Source organism: Xyrauchen texanus, chromosome 26 (assembly GCF_025860055.1).
Source record: "Xyrauchen texanus isolate HMW12.3.18 chromosome 26, RBS_HiC_50CHRs, whole genome shotgun sequence".
NCBI lineage: Eukaryota > Metazoa > Chordata > Actinopteri > Cypriniformes > Catostomidae > Xyrauchen > Xyrauchen texanus.
Window position 1 is genome coordinate 31733550 of NC_068301.1, and position 22280 is coordinate 31755829.

Sequence of the window (22280 nt, forward strand, 5' to 3'; positions counted from 1 at the left end):
GCAAAAAAAGACTTACACAGCTGTGAGGTAAGTATTAAATTCATAATTTCGAGGTCCGGCCCACCGTCTATTTGGTAGCTTTGACCAATCAGCAGCGACTGCCGGTCCTGCTGACTCCGCCCCTTTTATACTTAACGCTTCCCAGTGAGTTGAATGATTTCCCTGTAGAAACATCGCACATGAGTTTCATCAGCCGAACTCAGCTGAAGTAAAACAGGTGCAGCTCTCTCCAAGATTAATACAGACCAAATCAAGCATCTACTAAAGGTATTACCAGTTATACCTTTGATTTATTACGAATGTATCATGCTATTACACAATTGCTGTTTTTAATTTGCCACAGTGTGATTCTTAATTATACTGTTATAGACTAGTGTGCTACGTTGCTAAATGTTAAACCACTACAGATCTCACCGGCAAGCTTGCATAGATATATTTACTGTCATACATTATTTATTCGACCATTTCAGATAATACCTTTCATACAGCAGTTGCACGAGTTACAGCTTTTGAGATAACCCTGCTGTGTTTTATGTACGGACCGTTTTCCTGTTTATTTCAGCCATGTTGGTGGACACGTTTTACCAGTTAGATACATTATTTACAGGCTAAATTCACCTAATGATATGATCAAGCATGCAGAGACATGCACTTGACTAATGCACTCAGCAAACCTTTATCTTAGGTTGTACAGTGTTAGATAACTATGATGTGATCTGTGGTCTAATACAACTACACTGTGTATATTTGTACCTTTACTAAAGTGTTCTTAGATATAGGATGAGGTTATATTGTATCTCCAGTATGCATGCAGAATTCCACAATCTTGAATTGACTTTTTAGAGTGCAAAAAATAATAATCCTGTTTATCTAAAAATTAATCGCATTATGTCTTAAATGTGTAATAAGATGCAGACAATATTTAATTTTGAGTATGCAACATTGTGAAATCAAACCAGAGCATTATAGTCCATTGCTGGTCCACAATGTTAATTAAATGCTCTTTGGACATGTATCACAGTAATTCTTTGAAGCACCTTGGCTTGTACCATGTCAATACCATGGTACATGAAAATGTTAATAATTCGGTACCAATTGTTTAAATTGTACTCCAAAGTACTTCAAAGAATACCATTAGTACAACTATGGTCCTTTTGTTGTTTGTGTATTGGCAGTTTGTGGATACTGGCAACAGTTAAAGGTGCACTCCGTCATTTTTGTTCTCATTCAAAAAGTTTTCTCCTAAAGAAATGAATAGTTAATGCAATAATTTTGAAACGTATGTATAAAATCATGAGCACTCACATTAAAATGTAGACTCCAGTCATTTCAGTAACCTTATAAAAGCTGTTTTATTCTACACGGAGAGAGTCCACACATGGGGGCTGCCATGTTAGAATCACATGACCAACCGAGTACTACTCACTTAATCTCAGTAACCGTCCTGTTATTTGATATTTTAACTCCTGGATTAAAATTATTCATGGCTGACTGTCACTAGTGCATTTTTACAATGGCATTGGTAACTAAAAATGATGCTGCATCATGCGGCTAGGTGTCAGTGTAAGTCCAAGACGACATTCATAAAAAAAACATTACTGAGTGTACTTTTAAATGAATAGTTCACCCAAAAATGAAAATTCTCTCATCATTTACTCACCCTAATTCCATCCCAGATGTGTATGACTTTCTTTCTTCTGCTGAACACATACAAAGATTTTTAGAAGTATATTTCAGCTCTGTTGGACCTCACAATGCACGTCAACAAGGTCCAAAATTTGAAGCTCAAAAAAGCACATAAAGGCAGCATAAAAGTAATCCATTCGACTCCAGTGGTTAAATCCATGTTCTCAGATGCGATATGATAAATGTGAGTGAGAAACAGATCAATATTTTAGTCCTTATTTTACTATAAATCTCCACTTTCGAACTGCCCTCATATGTGCTCTTCTCCTAGGATTTCTTCTTTCACATTCTTTGTGCATATCGCCTCCTACTGGGTAGGGAGGAGAATATACAGTAAAAAAGGACTTAAATATTGATCTGTTTCTCACCCACACCTATCAAATGTCTTCTGAAGACATGGATTAAACCATTGGAGTCTTATGGATTACATTTACGCTGCCTTTATGTGCTTTTTGAGCTTAAAAGTTTTGGACCATGTTGACGTGCATTGTGAACACCAAAAGAGCTAAAACATTCTCCTAAAAATCTTTGTTAGTGTTCATTTTTGGGTGAAATAAAGGCACGCATTGCTGATTCTAAACTTTATGGTAATGTAACATATTTTATGTCATTTTTATGACATGTCATTAAAATATGGTAATATTTTCAAATTTCTAATAAATTATTTCTTCTTAATTTCCTGCAGCAGAATGTGTGGTATATGGGCCTTGTTCGGAAGTGATGAGTGTCTTGCGGTTCAGTGCATTAATGCCATGAAGATCGCACATCGCGGTCCAGACGCTTTCCGCTTCGAGAATGTCAACGGTTTCACCAACTGCTGCTTTGGGTTTCACCGTCTGGCCATTGTGGACCAGCTGTACGGCATGCAGCCTCTGCGTGTCAAGAAGTTTCCCTACCTCTGGCTGTGTTACAACGGTGAGATTTACAACCACCTCAAGGTAGGTAACATTTGTGACCCATTCCAGTCTGTCCTGATATATAGTTTTATAAAGTTTCAGAATATTTAACTTTTCCATTATTACTGTACGCACTAATAGAGCTCATAACTAATGTTAATTTTTACGTGCTCATTTGAATTTGACAGACATAAGCATTAAGCTTTACTAACTAAAGAAACTAAAAGTACTGTACCATAGTACTTCCATTGTGGTACCAATGTAATGCCTCATTCTTCTGTGAAACACCTTAGGAGTGCAATGTAAATACCATGGTATTAATAATCATTCAGCACCATGATATATTGTACCATTAGGTCTTCCTTGAATTACTTTGGATTGGAGTACTATATAAATATAATTAAATATTAATATGGTAATCATTCAGTACCATGGTTTATATAAATATACTGTAGTATTGACCTCTGATAAAATTACTGTATTACCATGGTTATGTACTATTTATAAGGGTCTGATTATTCTTTGACTTTATAATCTTGTGAATTAAACATGGTGCTAAATGCATAATAAAGCCTGAAATGCATAATATCACACACCTAAATGGTTTACCAGTGACATTTGTTAACTTTCCGTTTTCGCTTATAGTTGAAGAATCACTTTGAGTTTGAGCATCAGACCAAAGTTGATGGAGAAATCCTTCTGCACCTCTATGATCGCTTTGGAATCGAGAAGATGGCCTCGCTGCTAGATGGCGTATTTGCCTTTATATTGTTGGACACTGCTAACAGAAAGGTTTTCCTAGGCAGAGATACCTATGGTGTGAGGCCATTGTTCAAGTTGATGGCTGATGATGGCTTTCTTGCTGTCTGTTCTGAGGCCAAAGGTATAATCAATAATATCTCTCTTAAAATATGTGTGTGAGGAGCACATCTCTCTCCTAAGAGTCAGAACATGATTCTAACAGCATCACATAATTGTAATACAAACAGGTTTAACACAGATCACACACTCCATGTCCACTCCTGCAAAGATCAGTCCCTTCCCCCCGGGACACTTTGAGGTGTTTGACTTGAAAAGTACCGGGAAAGTGGAGTCTGTTCAGATAGACCGCTTCCACAGCTGCACAGATGAACCCAAACACACCACCTATGACAACGTGGAGGGACTTGGCACAGGTAGATGTCATACGCATGGGACATGCAAACACATGAAAACATATTTGTTTATTGAAATAAAAATATAACGAATATAACTCCAAAAAATGACTGAGTACACTTAAGTTCCAGTTTTTTCGAGTATGTAGAAGTGGCTTACACTGACACCTAGCGGCCTGGATGCTGCATCATTCAATCAATAGTTTTCATTTACCAATGCCATTGTAGAAATTCACTTTGCACAATAATCCAGGATTCATTTAAGCCATGTATGAAAGTGTCCATTAACAGGGCAGTTATTGAGATTAAGCGAGTAGTATTTAATGAGGAAAAAAATTACTAAGTGAACATTTTCATGACTCCAAATCGAACTAAAATAAAAATGACCTCAAATTAATTTTACTTTCAGTTTTTGACACACTGTACATTTATAAAATTAAAAACCTTTACCACCAGCGGTCATTAAACATGAAACTGCCTAGATTAACAACAGACGGCAAGAGAAATTAACAATGTTCATTTAGATTACTAAACGTTATTTAAATTATATCACTTAATGCATTAACTTGGACAGTCCTTAAATACTAACTTAACCCTTTAAGCTAGGATGGGCCCACCACAAGAGAATTAGTTTTTTTTGTCAAAATATTAATAACTACAGTCTTGACCAACACAAAATGGGTATCTCTTAAAGCTAAGAAGCTCTAATTTCCAATGCATGTAAGGATTATGACCAAAACTTAACAAGTGCTTTGAAATTTTCATGAAATATCCATGTGTCATATGTTGTTGGAAATCTCTCAGTGTAGAATAAAACCAGAAATTCCAAAAATATAGCAAGTAATAGCCAATTATATGTCTTTGCCAATTATGTTGGTGTTGCTTATGTGCCACGTTTTCGGAACATAAAATATCACATACCATTACTTGGAGAACATGTCAAACGAGCCCACACACACACAAGGTAATCGGATGCATAGATCATTAGATAATCCACACCAAGCACAATGTTACATATGGCCACCAGGAGATGGCACCAAGTAAATGACTCGATGCAGACTCCCTGAGTCAAAAGGCACTTATTCTGTGAACTCTCATTACTAATAGCACATCTGCATGCTGTGCAAACCTTTAGTCATTGTTGCGTTTGCATGTGTAATTAGTTCTTATGTACAGTTATTTTGATTAATTTGGTTGGAGAGGCTTTTGGACACTATGATCAGTTATGTTTGTAATACTATATCTTTTCATTGCTTTGTCATATTAACACAAAATGTTCCTCAGATACAGATGACTTGATTAGGAACAGAACAAAAGCAGGTTTCTGGAGCCACCTTAATTTCATCCAGAGATGTATAATATAAAAATAAATAAACAAGGGGTAAAAAGTAGTATATTTTTGGCTCAACTCTTTGTGATTTTTGTTTTTCATCAGTTTCTTAGGCTGAGAGTCTCAGAATGTATCATAATCTATATCATTAAAACATAAAAAATAAAAAAAATTCTTTACAGTGATACCAAACACTTGCCCCTTGTTGTTTTTTTTTGTTTTTTTTAATTACTGAAAGTAATTAACACTTTAACTAAACAAATCCTAACAGTCTTATAGTTTAGACCCGCTCCAGAAACATTACTCAGCTAATGGCGCGAGTTGGGGGTGGGACTATCTCTTTGTTTTTATTAAGGGTAGATGAGGGGTGTATTCAGAAATTATGTTTTGAAAGCATTGTTTATTTTTGTAATTCCTTTCAGTGGTGCTAGTGTCGCAGAAATTGCATACTTTAGCTTTAATGTAAAAATCACCCAATTTATTTAGCTTTACTTTAACTTTTCTTTAATTCATCCTAAGTCTTATATCATAATTAATACCAAAGAGAGAATTCTTGAACAATTGCTGAACTATGTTCCATGTACAGTTTAATCCCAATCCTTGTATACATTTTTTGTTTATGTTGTACCACCAGTAAAGCAAAAAGTATTTCTCCCCTTTTCATCAGGCTTTGCATTGGAGACAGTCAAGAGCAACATTAGAATGCTGTTTGAAAACGCTGTCAGGAAACGCTTGATGGCTCACAGAAGAATCGGTTGCCTTCTCTCAGGTGCATGTGCTTTACTTCTTTATTGGTATTGATTCAGTGAATTAGTTAGTCTAACCTTTTTGCATTTAAGCTGCCTATGATACTTAATTGTCCCTGTACCACCACTGGCCTACCCTGCAAAGGCAAATTGCAGTAACTACACATTTTGTCAAAGTCGAGTTACGAGTGAATTGGAGTCTCTTAGACTACGATCTGTCCTAAGATAGATGGTTTGGCTAAACTCAGATTCAGAGAAAATGGAGTGAGACTACTTTATAAACCACATTTGGCTGGACAATCAATAAACTTTGAGGCTATGTCTCTGTTTCAGTGTTTGCATAGGTACTGCATTTTGGCTTTTTAGGTCAATGCCAACGTCATGGGTACAATTCCCAGGGAAAATGCATACTAATAACAAGTATACAATGAATGCACTGTAAATAACTAAAGGTTAATATAACATTTCCCAGGTGGTCTAGATTCTAGTCTGGTTGCTGCAACCCTTGTGAAACTGGCCAAAGAAGAGCAGCTCGTGTATCCCATTCAGACCTTTGCCATTGGTGCTGAAGACAGCCCCGATATTGCAGCTGCTCGCAAGGCAAGTGACATTCAATCAGTATAACATGTTTAACACTGTATGTCTTAACAGACCAAACATATTTGTGGTTTTAAGCTGTTAGTAGCAGATTAGTTGGGTTTTAACTGGTTTTTGTTTGTCGAAGGTGGCAGCTCACATAGGCAGTGAGCACCATGAGGTGAGCTTCACTCCAGAGGAGGGGATTCGTGCACTGAAGGAAGTCATTGTTCACCTTGAGAGCTATGACATCACCACTGTGCGTGCCTCTGTAGGTGAGTACAGTCACCGCAAGCGTGTACATGAAAATTAATGGAAACATGAAAAACTCCCTCTGCTTTGCATTGAGGATTGATATATATATATATATATATATATATATATATATATATATATATATATATATATATATATATATATATATATATATATATATATATATATATATTTATTTTATATCTAAGGTAAATGTTTTTAACTCATTAAAAATGTTAGGGGAAAAAAGGTCCCCTAACATTTGCAAAGTGTTGTTTAACACCACACTGTTTTTCTTCTTCTTTCACTGTGCCCACTGACCTCAAACAATTTTGTTTAGTTAGCATTCCTCCGTCCTACTCATTTGGACAAGTGAATTGATGTGAATTCGTGACCGGCTTTTAAAATGCGGCATCAGCATTGTACTGCACGGAAAGTGAGGACAAAAGGTTTTACTGTGGGACTAGACAAAATTGCTAAAGTTTTCAGTACACACATTTTCTCACAGTATGTGGCCAAGTGATATAAAGTGTGCTCTTGCCCTACAATTGAAATTAAAATGACTAAATAGGCTTTTAGGCTATCATATATTGACTGTATGCACATAAGCACTAGATGGCAGCAGTGTTTAACAGAAAAAGGAACAATGTGCAATGTTCATTCTGTCTTTTTTGCAGGTATGTACCTGATATCAAAGTACATCCATGAGAAGACGGACAGCGTTGTAATTTTTTCAGGTGAAGGCTCTGATGAGCTTACACAAGGATACATCTATTTCCACATGGTACATGTCATTGTGTCATTTCAGTTGATTATATATTATAATAATGTTTGGCGATTACTGCATATATTAAGCACAAGATATTCTTATCTTCTCGGTGTTGCTCAAATTGTATAAGCTTATATTTTGAAAGTATATTGTTTTTTTTTATTTATTTGATGATCTCTTCAATGGTACGGAGGACCAAATTACTCTTAAATTAATTCTTTATATAAATATGTAAATAAATACATAATTAAATATAAATAAAAACTATACAATTATTTACCATTAAATAAATCACTATAAATGCCATTTGTATTTAATTTAAGCACTAGTTGGCATCCATTTTTATTTTAGCCATATCTTTGGTAACCCTGAAAATGAAGACACAAAGCTTGTGCTTATGAAACTTAAACAATTTTTCATTTAAGCACAAGGTTCATGTGTTTTCATTGACAGGGTTACAGTTATCAGCACGTCACTCACCGACAGATGATGTCACATTTCAAAATCGATTTATTTGGGCTTCGCAACTATGTCTGAGCTTGGTACGATAAGAGATTTCTTGTTAACTCTTACTTGTGAAGTTGCTAACCAAAACATTGCCAATCACTTAACTGAGTGACGTGCCGTAACCCTGAAAAAAAAAATTTAAAGGCACTAAGCTCATGCTTGAATGAACAATCAACCCAAAGATAATGCTAAAATGAAATACAAGAGACATTTATGGATCTTTTTAGTTATTTAATTCATACTGCTGTATTTTTGTTTTGTTTAAATATTTTTATTATGCATTGAATGATTTTTAAGTGTTTAAATATTCATTTAATTATTTAATTGAGTAATTTTTTTCTTCCATACGATGGTCCCAAAATGTATTTGGACATTTAAAGGGATATTTCACCCAAACATGAAAATTCTCTCATCATTTACTCACCCACATGCAATCCCAGATTTATATGATTTGTTTTTCTTCTGCATAACACAAATTAAGATTTTTAGAAGAATATCTCAATGGTCCATACAATGCAAGTTAATAGTGAACTTTGATGTTGCAAAAAGAAAAGGAAGCATTAAAGTAATTCATAAGACTCCAGTGGTTAAATCGCAATTTGATAGGTGTGGGTGAGAAACAGATAAATATTTAAGTAAATTTTTACTATAAATTCTCTACCTTTGACAAGCCCCAACCAGTATGTTGTGATGTGCACGAAGAATGCGAATCGCCAAAAAATGAAGGAAGAAGGAAGTAAAAGTGGAGAGTTATAGTTAAAAAGGACTTTGATATTGATCTGTTTCTCTCTCTCACACACACACACACCTATCATAACACATCTTAAGATATGGATTTAACAACTGGAGTATTATGCGTTAGTTTTATGTTTCCTTTATGTGCTTTTTGGAGCTTCAAAGTTCTGGTCACCATCCACTTGAATTGTGTGGACCTACAGAGCTGAAATATTCTTCTAAAAATCTTCGCTTGTGTTCTGCAGAAGAAAGGAAGTCTTAACACATCTGGGATGGCATGAAGGTGAGTAAACGTTGAGAGAATTTTAATATTTGGGTGAACTCTCACTTTAAACCTCTCTTAAAAATGTATGAATTTCATTGCATTAGATATAACAACAAAATATACCAAATGGTGTTTATTTTAAAGAAAGACCGCACATGCATAGTTTATAAGCAAAACATCTAAAAACAAAAGTTTTTAAATAAAAGAAAACATACATTATACAAAATGAAGACATATACAGTTGAAGTCTTCTAGGTTACTATTGTAACCTCCGTTCCCTGATGGAGGGATTGAGACGTTGTGTCAAAGAGGCGACACTAGGGGTCTCTCCTCAGGATTTTGCCCGAGGATCCAAAAATGAGGTTCGGCCGTAACAGTGGCTTGGTTCAGCAACGTGGCCGGGAGGACACAACGTCTCGTTCCCTCCATCAGGGAATGGAGGTTACAATAGTAACCTAGATGTTTCCCGTCTGTCGCTCACTTCGATGTTGTGTCGAAGAGGCAACACTAGGGGTCCATTTTTAATCACGCCATGCGCTGAACCATGTACATGCGCTGCTGATGCAGGTGTGGGCAGGCAGTTGCATGCCAAAGCGACAGGCTGTGTCAGACTGCACGTACCCTTCCTGGGATAAGAGTGCATGTGATCGCCTCAGTGGAGGGAAAGGCGCTAGGTGCAAGCGGTACACCCGGTCAGTTGTTCCGTGTTACCGAGTTCTACCGGCTCGGACCTTAGAAAACGCAGGACGAGACCGGCCCTGAGATTGTAAAATCTCGTTAAGTTATTGGATGTTGCCCAGCCCACTGCTCTGCATATTTCTGCTAGGGAGGTGCTGTTGGCCAGTGCCCACGAGGATGCCACACTTCTTGTCGAGTGTGCTCGAACCCATAAAGGGCCTAGCACGGCCTGGGTGTGATAGGCCAATGCTATGGCATCAACAACCCAGTGGGAAAGCCTCTGGTTGACAGCGGAAAGGGAATGCAGTGGGTGCAGTGGTGGCTCAGTGGTTGAGGCTCAGGGTTACTGACCAGAAGGTTGGGGGTTCAAGCCCCAGCACCACCAAGATGCCACTGTTGGGCCTTGAGCAAGGCACTTAACTCCACTTATTACAGGGGGGATTGTCCCTGTAATAAGTGCACTGTAAGTCGCTTTGGATAAAAGCGTCTGCCAAATGCATAAATGTAAATGTAAAATGGAATGCTGTCTCCAAACAAAGCAGACAAAAGAGCTGTTCAGAACATTTAAAGCGCTGCTTGCAGTCCACATAAGTACGCAAAGCACACACCGGACACCGTGATGAAAATGGCTGGGACTGCCTCCTCCCGGGGCAGCTTTGCTTGCAGGTTCACTTACTTGGTCCCTGAAGGGGGAACCTTGGGCACGTAGCCCGGTCTCGGTCTTCGGACGAGATGGGTGTCTGCCGGACCAAACTACAGGCAGACAGAGAACGCTTGCAGGTCCCCAACCCTCTTGATGGAGGCGAGTGCGATCAGGATGGCCGTCTTCAAGGAGAGGGCCTCGAGCTCAATGGAGTCAAGTGGCTCGAAGGGGGGGGGTCTCTGAAGGCCAGAGAGGACCACTGAGAGAACCCAGGAGGGGAACAGGCTTGCCCGGGGACGATTCAACTTCCGGCGCCTCCAAGGAACCTGATAATCATACACCTTCAACCTACATACACCTTCAAGGTGGAGGGGGACAGCCTGAGCTGGGCCCAGGTTGAAGCAGAGCTGCCTGATGTTTGGAAGCTGCAGGGGGACGCCCTCGGCGAGCAGACGGAGCAACACTGGAACCAATCGTCTGGTTGTAAGTGGTGAGGGGGGACAGAGGGTTCCAGTCCCGCCCCGTGCTCACGGCAGTCCGGGCAAGCATAGCAGACATCTGCGCTTCAGTCTCACACTGGATGAGCAGACCCGGAGGTGGCAGCCCAGTTGAGTCATCAGCATCAGACGCTGCTGTAATGCTTTCCGATGCTGTGACGAAATCATCATCCAGCTCACGGGGTCTGAGGGAGTAAACAGACTGGCCGTGAGGCGAGCTGCTCTCACCTCGAGCCCAGATGGAAGCAAAACGAGCATGCTGGGGAGCGGGTGGTTCGTGGGGATTTACCCGGCGAAACCGAGCCCGCTGTATGCCCCAAATCTCCTTCATCGCCAGCTGTGCCAGCCCCAATCCCGTAGGAAGTGGCTTTCTCTCGTTTTGAGGGAAGAAAGCCGCGACTGCAACGTTGCCATGGCTATGTTCTCGCACTGAGAACATGAACCATTCATAAAACGCTGCCTGCATGTGATTGCAGCCCAGGCACATGAGGCAGCTCTTATGACCATCAGAAGTGGAGAGAAATTCGACCGCATCCAGGAACTACACAGGGGCGGAAAAACATCTTTTAAAAAGACGCATCCTGAAAGGGCCGTTCAACGCCATTTGTGTATTGCTTTTAGAGAAATAAACTCTTTTAGGAAAACATTCCCTTTTAAAAGCGCTGTCAAAGCTCCCAGGGGCAAGTTGCACTGCTGTGCAGAGAAGGAGAAAGCCGCTGATATGCACCATAGATCCAACAGCATACGCTCTTAGAGATGAACGTGAACAGTCTTGTGAATAGCTGCTCGCTGATCACACAACCGGTCGGCTCCGAAGAAAATTTCTGAATAGACAGACGCATTTCCCTCCCTTTATACTCGTATGTCCAGGGGCAGGACATGCAAATTCTGGTTGGCAATTTCTCATTGGCCTTTTCTCAAGTTCAGAGATGCGCGAGGATCTCGAGAGACCCCTAGTGTCGCTTCAACACAACGTCGAAGTGAGCGACAGACGGGGAACAGAAGTTTATACATACACTTAGGTTGAAGTCATTAAAACAAATTTTTAACCACTCCACAGATGGCAAGTAGTTCAGGACAACTTCTTTGTTCATTTTTCCAACAATTGTTTACAGACAGATTGTTTCACTTTTAATTGACTATATCACAATTCCAGAGGGTCAGCAGTTTACATACACTAAGTTAAGTGTGCCTTTTAAGCAGCTTGAAAAATTCCAGTAAATTATGTCAAGTCTTTAGGCAATTAGCCAATTAGCTTGTGATAGGAGGTGGACCTGTGGATGTATTTTAAGGCATACCTTCAAACTCAGTGCAATATTCAGGGAAATGCATGCATTTTTATGGCCATTGTATATGAAAATACTGTCATGTATTGTGAGTTGTATTTTTATGGCCATTTAACTGCGCTCCACTGAATATGTCCATTTTGATTTAGGCTCCATCACCTAAAGCTGGTGCTGAGGAAAGTGTGCGTCTGCTGAAAGAGTTGTATTGGTTTGATGTGCTGAGAGCAGACAGAACCACAGCTGCTCATGGGTGAATGGAATGAAAAATATCTGCTTGTATATCAATCCACACATATGCTTGATGATCTCCATTGTATTCCTGACACCAGAACTTTGTTTCTCATTAGACTGGAGTTGAGAGTGCCTTTCCTGGACCACAGGTTCACAGCATACTACCTCTCTCTTCCTGAAGAAATGAGAGTGCCAAAGGTGGGCTTTCCTTACACCTTGCACTTCAATGACTAATTCTGACTAAATCTCAAGTCTAAAATCCAGTCCAACTGAAGCATTTCTTGTTTACCATGTGCATTTAAATCAGCTCTGGATCAGATGTCAAAACATATGAAACAACCGAACAGAAGTCATTATTGTAGGGAACCAGATTTTTCCGGATTTTTTAAATAAAGTAAAATTAGTCAAATTAAAAATGCAGAATATGCAATCACTGTTTTTTACTGCCAGTTCTGATGTTTTTGTAGTATAGCCCATTTTTTTGTTCCTCCTGAATATTGAAAGAAAGCTATAACTTGTGCACTTACCTTTTTGTTTCATTACAATTAAGGAAAAGAGTTCCACATGCTGCAGTTAAAAGGATAGTTTACCAAAAATGATATTATCACTATCATTATTTATATATCCTGTCATATATTTGCTGTCATTATAATGTTGCTCCAAACCCATTTAAGGGGAAAAATAAGGTGAATTAAATAAAAAGTCTTCACATGGTTTACTTTTTTTGGGGGGGTTCGCTTATATGTACAGCACTGTGCATTTGTCTTAAGATGGATATTTATATCTTCAGCTTTAGTGTGTCAATAGGAAATATAATCTTTTGAAAATAGAAAAGATTAGAATAGAAGAACAGGGAGCCCTGCTGTCATGAACATATGTCTTGGCCACCACAAAACCCCCAGTGAACATTGTGTCAGTCTGAGATTACATAAAGAGACAGAAGCAAATGAGACAGCCAAAGTAGATAGAAGAACTGTGGTGAATTCTCCAAGAAGCTTGGAACATCCTATCTGCCAACAACCAAGAAAAACTGTGTCCAGGTGTACCAAGGATAATTGGTGCTGTTTTAAAGGCAAAGGTTTCTCGATTTGCTTAATATCTTTTATTAGTTTTAGAATGTCTTAGTATGTTTTAGTGTATTGGTAACCAGATGAATAACTTGTTTGATCGGCGCAGGATGGAGTGGAGAAGCATCTCCTGAGGGAAGCGTTTAAAGGAATTAATCTTATCCCAGATGAGATTCTCTGGAGAAGAAAAGAGGCCTTCAGTGACGGGATGACATCCTTGAAGAAATCCTGGTACACAAGCCTACAGGAGCACATCGAGTCTGAGGTATTGCACATGTTCACATAAAAATCATGAAAATTCACTCGTGAGTGAATATGGCACTAATCAAACCTCTTTCCGTTCAGGTGAACGACTCCCAATTAGAGAAAGCAGCAAAGCTATTCCCCTTTAACCCCCCTACAACCAAAGAGGGTTATTTCATAAGGCAGATCTTTGAGAAGCTCTACCCTGGCCGCTGTGAGTGGACGCCACATTACTGGATGCCCCGCTGGATCAAGGCCACAGACCCTTCGGCCAGAACCCTGTCCATCTACAAGCCTGATAAAGATCAACAATCATGCCTGAATTCCAGTGCTTGATTTAACATTATGTTCTCTTCAACTACACAATGCACACTATGATTTTGCAGCTTATGGAGCATCGAAAAATACACTACCGGTCAAAAGTTTTGAAACACTTGACTGAAATGTTTCTCATGATTTTAAAAATCTTTTGATCTGAAGGTGAATACTTAAATGTTTAAATTAGTTTCATAGACAAAAATATAATTGTGCCACCATATTAATTTATGGTTAATATATCTTAAAATTTAAAAAAAAAAAAAAAAAAACAACACAGATGGGAACTCCTTCAGTACTGTTAAAAAAAGCATCCCAGGGTGATTCCTCAAGAAGTTGTTTGAGAAAATGTCAAGAGTTCATGTCTGCACATTCTAGACAAAGGGTGAAAACTTTGAAGATGCTAAAATATAACACTGTTTTCATTTATTTTAGATTTTGTTTAGTCACAGCATAATTCCCATAGTTCCATTTGTTATTCCTTAGTTTTGATGACTTTACTATTATTTGTGTGTGTGTGTGTGTGTGTGTGTGTGTGTGTGTGTGTGTGTGTGTGTGTGTGTGTGTGTGTGTGTGTGTGTGTGTGTGTGTGTATGTGTAAGAACGAGTAAGTGTTTCAAAACTTTTGACGGTAGTGTAACTTTTAACAAAAAGAGAAATTGAATGGGCTGCTGTGGGAACTGCATGTTCCAGCTCTTATGTCCGAGTTGGTATAAATATTACTATGCTGTAATTTTACAAATTCTTGTGTTTTGCAAATCAGAATTGTTGTTGGGCAATTTCTTTCAAATTGGACTTAAATCCTTTCTGCCTGTGCCATGGAATTTTATAACAATGTTGGATTTGCAACACTCCAACCGTTCAAGCTGCTTTGCTAGCTCTGATGACTGACTACATGTATTAAAGGGATAGTTTGCCCAAAAAAATGAAAATTATTTTATCACTGACTTTTATTCGCACATCGTTCCAAACCTGTATGATTTTCTCTGTTCCTTGGAACAGAAAGGAGTTTTGAAGAATTTGTCCAGTGTTCTTTTCCATACAATGTAAGCATAAAGCGTAGGGCTGGCTAAAAATATACATTTTCCCGATTCATGTGGCAACCCTCTAAAGTGCAAGTGAATCACTCGCATGTCTGAACAAATATCACGCTTTGTGATTAAAAATGTCCATGATTAGCCACTGGCTGGTAAATGTTCAGATTTCACTCACCAATGACTGAGTAGTATAGTGTAGAAGAACTGATTAGCACAGATGTCCTTTCACTGCGTATTGAGAGTAAAAGTTTGGTTTAATTCGTTCTGTGTGAAGAGATCCACGGAACCATAGATCTCATTGAAAAATGTCTCTTAAAACCCTTTGTTTTTTTAGTCAGTTGTTGATAAAAACAAACAAAACATTAATTCTTATCACCCATGGATGCGCTAATGAAATTGTTCTCTCATTATATGGGCTTACTGTCTGATGATGCTAGTCTTAAAGAGACAGTACCGAATAAGCAGGTGTTCTACATATCAATGTTAATATTTGTAACTAGCACAAATTATGCAAGTAAACAATACAAATGTAACAAAAATATATATGCATCATAATATGTGCAATTTCAAGATATTCATTGATGATGGAATACACTGAATTTGAACTGCGTTCAAAAGCTAAAATGTGAGCAGTTTCATGAAAAACTAATGATAAAATATAATTGGTAAATTTATATTTTTTTAATTGTGCCTAGAATGTTCCTTTATAATTAAGAGCATTAGCTGAGAGAGAATGTATTTAATATTTAAGCATAATGGGCATTCAAATCAGTATCAAATCAAAAGCTGTATCAGAAATCTGTATCAATACCCAGACCTAATAAAGCATACAGGTACCAAGGGGTTTTGAGAAAGGACAAAATCACCATAAAAGCAATCCATGTTAATTTAGTGTTATATTCCAAGTCTTCTGAAGACATACGGTATCTTTGTGTGAACAACAATCTGAAATCATTATTCAGTGAATTTCAGTATCTCTTGCCCATCTGCCGTAGCTCTCTTTTGAAATCTCTTTTGCTTAGACATTGATGATTCTCACAAAAATGTCCTTGTCTTTATCCCCAAAATTCTGTAAATGCAAATAAATATATATACTGGAATTAAAAACTGCGAAAATGAAATGCAGAATCAAGAGAATACAACTATGTGTAAATACTTTACAATTTAAATATAATTTTTTTTATGTCTAATTCTCAACTTTTTATGAGAATATAGTAGACCAAAAAAAAAAAGATTTGTTAATAAACATATTTTTCTTACCCTGTTGGCATTTTCACCAGTTTACTAAAGTAAATGTATATTTTACGTTATTTTACATTTTAGAATGTTTGAAAACAAAACAAAAATACAGAGTTTTGTAGTGTACACCCCTCACTGGTGTAAGAGGTTTTTGAATGACCTTGTTTAGAGATTTTAACATATGCTACAGGCGTTGATGGTATTGTATTGTAGAGCTGGTCTTAAGATTTTTATTTTTTTTTCTTAAAACCTCAAGATTTTTTGATTGTGGAAATGCTTGTTTAGATGTTTAGTGTTAAAGTTGATATTGCTCCAATAGCCAATAGGAGGAGTGAGTGTACCACTGTTGTGCACGATTAACCCACAATATGCCACACATTCAACGATGCAACAAGGAATTAAAAGTTCTACCAATAAAGAAAATATTTTTAATATCAAGCTACAATCACACAGAGATATCAAGATACCAAAACCCTTACACATAGCAGAGACAGGACAGGCACAGTCTATGAGGATGAGAACACACCCAGACTGTCAGTATTTGAAGTCATTTTTACCACACAATCAGGTTAAAACACTACGAGGCACTATGTAGTGTGACATTGTCAGCGCAAATCTCTGCGTACCACTGAAAGCACACAGTTTTGCTTCAGTGGTCCACAACACCTGGAGAGATGTTGTGAAAATAAACATGTTAGATCACAGCTGGACAGTATTAAAATGTCTGCTCCTTTCTAAATGAGTTAAATAAACGGGCACAGGTGCAGTTCTGTTATATCACCACAATGTGAAAGTTGAATTTTAATTGGAATTCTGACTTTAATTAAAAAAATAAATTATAAATGAGAATGAAATGATCCTTGGAAGCCGATGTGGCGGTGACCAGTTTTATCTGTTAACGCCTTTTGTCATAGATCTGTACTGTTCCCCAATCATAGGACTCTGTGAAGAGAAAAGGTCAGGTTTTCAAATGAGTCTCGATGGTGGACAATTTGGTCTGTATGTCTCTATTAAAAATAAATAAATAAATAAAAACACTGCTGGTTTATTTCAATAATAAGCTTAATGTTATTGTTAATGTTATAAAATGGTTTAAAGGAACCATGCAGTCTCACCTGGTTCCTCTTGGCTTCTTTTACCCATCAGCCCCACAAAAGAATTTATTTTATGCCCTGTAAGATAATTAAAGGAAGAAATTAATGCTGATACCCTTTACAGTGGTGCAATGTATCATTATGCAAGTCAGCTATTTCAGTCTACATAGGACATATCTATCTATCTATCTATCTATCTATCTATCTATCTATCTATCTATCTATCTATCTATCCTATATATATATATATATATATGTATGTATATATACAGGGTTGGGAGGGTTACATTTGAAATGTATTCCACTACAGATTACAGAATACATGCTGTAAAATGTAATTTGTAACATATTCCGTTATTTTACTCAAGGTCAGTAACATATTCTAAATACTTTGGATAGATTTTTTCACTTGTTTTGACTAGACAAAATACACATGTTGAAAAAACATTCTCTGAAAAACCCAAATATCTTATGCAGTGTTGTTTCTAAAACAAGATTAATCAAATTGATCTTGTTTTAAGGATTTTTAGATATTTTTACATGAAAGCAATACAATATTATTATCAAGAAATTGATTTTTGCCCTAATATCAAAAGTATTACTAGAAAAAAGAAATTATGACCCAACGTGAATTTCCTTGATAATAAATATGATCATGTCTGTAACATGTGCAAGTAAAATGGCTAGAAATAACATTTTAGCTTAGCGTAAATCTGACAATTTACACAAGGTTTATTTATTTTTCTTCTGCTCCAAACTTACTTCAAACTTTCTTCTCTGTCTGCTCGTATGAATGTAACACATCATAAGAAAGTGTTTCACCGCTGTTCAAATGCACTTTGGATCACATCATTTATATGTATAAAATTTTCCAATTTCTAAAACCAGCCCATCTGGCACCAACATTCATGCCATGCCCCAAATCATTGAGATCACATTGTTTCCCCATTCTGATGGTTGATGTGAACATTAACTGAAGCTCCTGACACGTATCTGCATGATTTTATGCACTGCACTGCTGTCACATGATTGGCTGATTAGATAATCGCATGGATGTTTGTTGGTGCCAGATGAGCTGGTTTGAGTATTTCTGTAACTGCTGATCTTCTGGGATTTTCACACACAACAGTCTCTAGAATTTACTCTGAATGGTGCCAAAAACAAAAAACGTCCAGTGAAGGGCAGTTCTGCGGACGGAAATGCCTTGTTGATGAGAGAGGACAACAGAGAATTGCCAGACTGGTTCGTACCAACAAAGGCTCTACGGTAACTCAGATAATCGCTCTGTACAATTGTGGTAAAAATAATATAATCTCAGAATGTTATTCCGAGATGTTGGTTGGTGCTGTTTTGGCAGCATGAGGGGGACCTACACAATATTAGGGAAGTGGTTTTAATGTTATGGCTGATCTGTGTGTGTATATATAAATATATAGTATATATTGTATATTACAATTTGAAGTGCCTCTTTATCAAATCCAGTTTTTGGTGAAGATTGGCAAAGTAAAGCTGAATGCAGTCTAAGGGTTTTTATGTGCTTATAATTGTTTTCTTCTACTTGGAAAATAGAGAACTTGAGAATGTTGGCTTCCATTAAGGGGAATCTTTCATCTCTAAGATTCAGTGTAATAAGAATGTGTGTGTATGTGTGACCATGTTAAAACGGTAAAAATTAGCTCCACATTTAACTTTACAAAAAACTTTTTTCTTACGATTATATCCTGCTTTGCAAAAATGTTTAAGTCTCTCGGTCTCTCAGGTATCTGTGCTTATATAAGCTTATATTAAGTAATATTAGCATAGTGCGCATAGTGTTTTGCTGAAATTACTTACTTTTTCGTGTGATCTGTGCGTTTGCTGCTAGGGGGAAAATGGAAGTAAGAGATTTTAAAATGTAAAGTCATATAGGAAAGTTACACAACATGAAGGAGAGAGAGACATGTTGAGAGAGACAGACACAGTAAGTGAAAGAGAGACAGAAAGAGAGCGCTTTAGGGAGTAAAGGAGAGTGGTCTTACCAGAGGACCGTTTCCCCATCAGACCAATGAACTGATGAGGTCGAGGTTTCCTCGTCATGCGTCTAAGTATCTCTCTGAATGGATCGGACTGCAGCCACTCATCCTGCAGAAGAAGATTTGATTAGCGGGACATTAGACCTCCGATGTAATCAATCATGAACTGAATAAGACCACTGGTACCCTCTCTTGCAGTTTTTGATACCACTCATTGTTTTTATAATCCTCCTATTAATACCAATACATATTTCCACATTTAAACATAATTACTGTAATGAAGGCAATAGGAAAAGGGCTATTCTTATACAATGCACTTATATAAAAGCACAAAAATTATTTTAAATGCTTTTTTTCCCATGCTTCCCTTTTAAAGTTTCTTAAATAAATGTAATGTTTTGTTGTTTGTTTGTTTGTTTATAAAACAACACTTTACAAGTGGACAATTTTTAACAAAGATGCAGTTTATGGTTGCAAAGCCAGATTGGAAATGTAAGTGCTTGGCTTTCTTCCAACCCGCAATGTCAAACTGGGGACGTGCACTACATTCAAAGCATGCAATAAGATCATTCAGTAATTCAGCACTGGACAGCGACCTGCCTGTTTCAGCTTGAGTCCTTATTAACTACACAGTTATGTCTGATTAGAACTTTTAGAAATATTTAATACTTAATATAATTAATTATTATATGAATAAGAAAAGTGTGCAACTGCATACAGTAGCAAAACAAAACAATTGCATTGTAATACAATTACAACCTCATATGAACACTAATATAATACATTTTTGTTATATCCATCCATCCATCCATCGTCAACCGCTTATCCTGTGTACAGGGTCGCGGGAGGCTGGAGCCTATCCCAGCTAACATTGGGCGAAAGGCAGGGGACACCCTGGACAGGTCGCCAGTCCATCGCACATTTTTGTTATAAACAATAAAAATTATTCTAATGATTTGACTTCCCTTTATACAAAGGACAAAAGGGGTTACCGCCAGTTGTTAACTTAAATGGCTGTTTCTACTTGATTTGACCCTTAAAAATTACTTTTATTGGTACAATGTATTCAGGTTGATTTAATCATATTAAATAATACATTTTACTCTAATAATACCTGTTAATGAGATCTTTCCTCAAAAATAATGCATTGTTACATTCTATTAAATGCGATGAGGCCACTTGATAGTAAAAGATGCTTTTTGGCAGATGTGCAACAACTTAAAAATTAACTGGTTTGATTCAAGTGAAAAATATTATTTATCATGTCGGAATCAACCTTAATGCATTATGTTACATCAATAAAACCTATTAACTATTAACAATGATAGGTTACCACTTTTTACAGTGTAATGAAAGGTCCTTTAAAGAAGTCAGAAGAAAATGTTAATTTGTTAGAATAGCTTTCATTTGGCTTGATAACCATATAACTATCAGATAACTGTAGAAAGGGTCAAACTCACCTGTATTTGATTGCTGCCTGTCCAATAATCAGGGTCTTCTTTTGGACCCAATTCCTCTCCATAGACTTGGCACAAAACAAGAAAGATTACAACAACCGGTAATAGAAACTTCATTTTGCACCCAGTAACTTTCCTTTTCTTTTTCTGAAAGTCTAAAATGTAAGCTAAACCGTCGATTGAAAGTTGTGTATGTTTTTCAGTGCTCTCTCTGTTTTCTGTGTGAACAGTTTCCTCCACATATAATTCAGCTGTTCACTGCGCGCCTCCGTTGCGCGTCTCCGTGACCGCTGTCGCGCGCTCGGCTTTATAGCAAAGCAACAGGGAGGTGACGGCTTCCTTCCGACGCTTAAATCGATAAAACAAATATATTTATTAGTCAGAATCCTTTAAAAACTCCCAGTGACTAATACTCCTCTTTAATATGTTGCTCGCATTGCGATGAGAAGGATCTAAAGTTGAAATGGTCCTCGTCTCATCTTTGTGGACCTGTCCTCATCCGTGTGGAGGCAGAAGACATGTCACGTTATGATTTGATAATTCGTATTACGAAGTTCCGTCTGCAATTGAGCTTCTTTTGCGTCATTTACTTTAAGAACTTCATGTGATTCTTGTAAATGGCACTTTTTGGAAATGTACATATGACAGGAAAAGAAATTTAGAGGATAAAAATGTTTTTGTGTTCTCCTCAACTAGCTAACACTGTCGGGGGAAAACCACAGCTTGAATCAGCTGGTTTAGATGGTTTGCTGGTCTGGTTATAGAGGGGTTTTAGGTCTTTCCATCTGGTCTGGTTGTGAAACCAGCTAAAACCAGCAAGCCAGTTTAGGCAGGTCTAAGATGTTTTAACAAAACACAACATCACTTTTTTTTATCAAGAATTTCAGAAAAACTGAAAACACAGGGTTTCTTCTTAAAAGGGTCCAAATGATAATATAGATTTTTTTTAATTTTTTTTATTATTATTATTTTTTGCTGTATACATTTCTTTGATTGACAATATGGTTCTTTAGAATATTTTTTTATTTTCTCGTTGTTGCTTTATCCTTGTGACTGCTGTTTGCATTTTCCATTTTCTTTTTTGATTTGTAACTAGTGGCACATAATAAACATGCAAAAAATAAATAAATACAATTCTAGAGCAAATAGTTTTGCTAAAAATGTATGTCCACATTTGATAGATTTTTTTCTATCAAAATGTTGTCATTATGTTTCCAGGAATGTTGGATATTCATGTTTTTGAGACGTTACGGACATTACAGCTGTTTTTTCTGTAAAGCTGCTTTGGAACAATGTGTATTGGGAAAAGCACAAATAAAACTATACAAATAAAAATAATTTGAGTTTTTTTTTTTCATCTTTGGCAACAAAATCTCAAGGTCAAACAAACAAGTGATCACCACTGCATCGTCCAATCACTGCCAAGGATGTTCAAATAAAATTAAACATTATATATTCTGAATCTATGTATTGATTATCATTGTCCCATATCTGCCAAACATGTTGAGTGGTCCAAACATCATCTGCAGCCTGATTCTGAACTATAAATAGGAAGTTTGGAT

At 37.1% G+C, this 22280-nt stretch overlaps 2 protein-coding genes across 4 annotated transcripts; one reads left to right on the forward strand and one right to left on the reverse strand.

The window, feature by feature from the left end:
- The first annotated feature begins 155 nt into the window (after window positions 1-155).
- On the forward strand, window positions 156-14154 carry LOC127619937 (asparagine synthetase [glutamine-hydrolyzing]-like). 2 transcript variants are annotated; one of them, XM_052092971.1, is made up of 12 exons: window positions 156-267; window positions 2372-2624; window positions 3228-3465; window positions 3572-3757; window positions 5734-5835; window positions 6285-6412; window positions 6537-6663; window positions 7321-7427; window positions 12173-12273; window positions 12371-12452; window positions 13431-13586; window positions 13667-14154. In XM_052092971.1, the coding sequence occupies exons 2-12, from the start codon at window positions 2376-2378 to the stop codon at window positions 13898-13900; spliced, it is 1710 nt and encodes a 569-aa protein (XP_051948931.1). In that variant the 5' UTR covers window positions 156-267; window positions 2372-2375; the 3' UTR covers window positions 13901-14154. The 2 variants fall into 2 exon arrangements, with proteins under 2 accessions (XP_051948931.1, XP_051948932.1); XM_052092972.1 differs by having other exon boundaries at window positions 173-267; window positions 2375-2624.
- A 2211-nt stretch (window positions 14155-16365) lies between these two features.
- Window positions 16366-20977, reverse strand: LOC127620233 (protachykinin). 2 transcript variants are annotated; one of them, XM_052093385.1, is made up of 5 exons: window positions 20722-20977; window positions 19268-19370; window positions 19083-19106; window positions 17271-17327; window positions 16366-17097 (listed from the first exon to the last, which is right to left on the reverse strand). In XM_052093385.1, exons 1-5 carry the CDS (start codon window positions 20833-20835, stop codon window positions 17051-17053), a joined length of 345 nt encoding a protein of 114 aa, XP_051949345.1. In that variant the 5' UTR covers window positions 20836-20977; the 3' UTR covers window positions 16366-17050. The 2 variants fall into 2 exon arrangements, with proteins under 2 accessions (XP_051949345.1, XP_051949343.1); XM_052093383.1 differs by having other exon boundaries at window positions 19083-19109.
- Window positions 20978-22280: the final 1303 nt, after the last annotated feature.

Bases quoted from the DNA above. Each gene is read 5' to 3' on its own strand.
- LOC127619937 (XM_052092971.1), top strand. From the start codon at position 2,376: ATGTGTGGTATATGGGCCTTGTTCGGAAGTGATGAGTGTCTTGCGGTT. The intron at 2,625-3,227 runs GTAGGTAACATT...TTTCGCTTATAG, and splicing joins AGATTTACAACCACCTCAAG to TTGAAGAATCACTTTGAGTT. The intron at 7,428-12,172 runs GTACATGTCATT...ATTTTGATTTAG, and splicing joins GATACATCTATTTCCACATG to GCTCCATCACCTAAAGCTGG.
- LOC127620233 (XM_052093383.1), bottom strand. From the start codon at position 20,835: ATGAAGTTTCTATTACCGGTTGTTGTAATCTTTCTTGTTTTGTGCCAA. The intron at 19,371-20,721 runs GTGAGTTTGACC...CTTCTTCTGCAG, and splicing joins CAGGCAGCAATCAAATACAG to GATGAGTGGCTGCAGTCCGA. The intron at 19,110-19,267 runs GTAAGACCACTC...TTTTCCCCCTAG, and splicing joins GATGGGGAAACGGTCCTCTG to CAGCAAACGCACAGATCACA.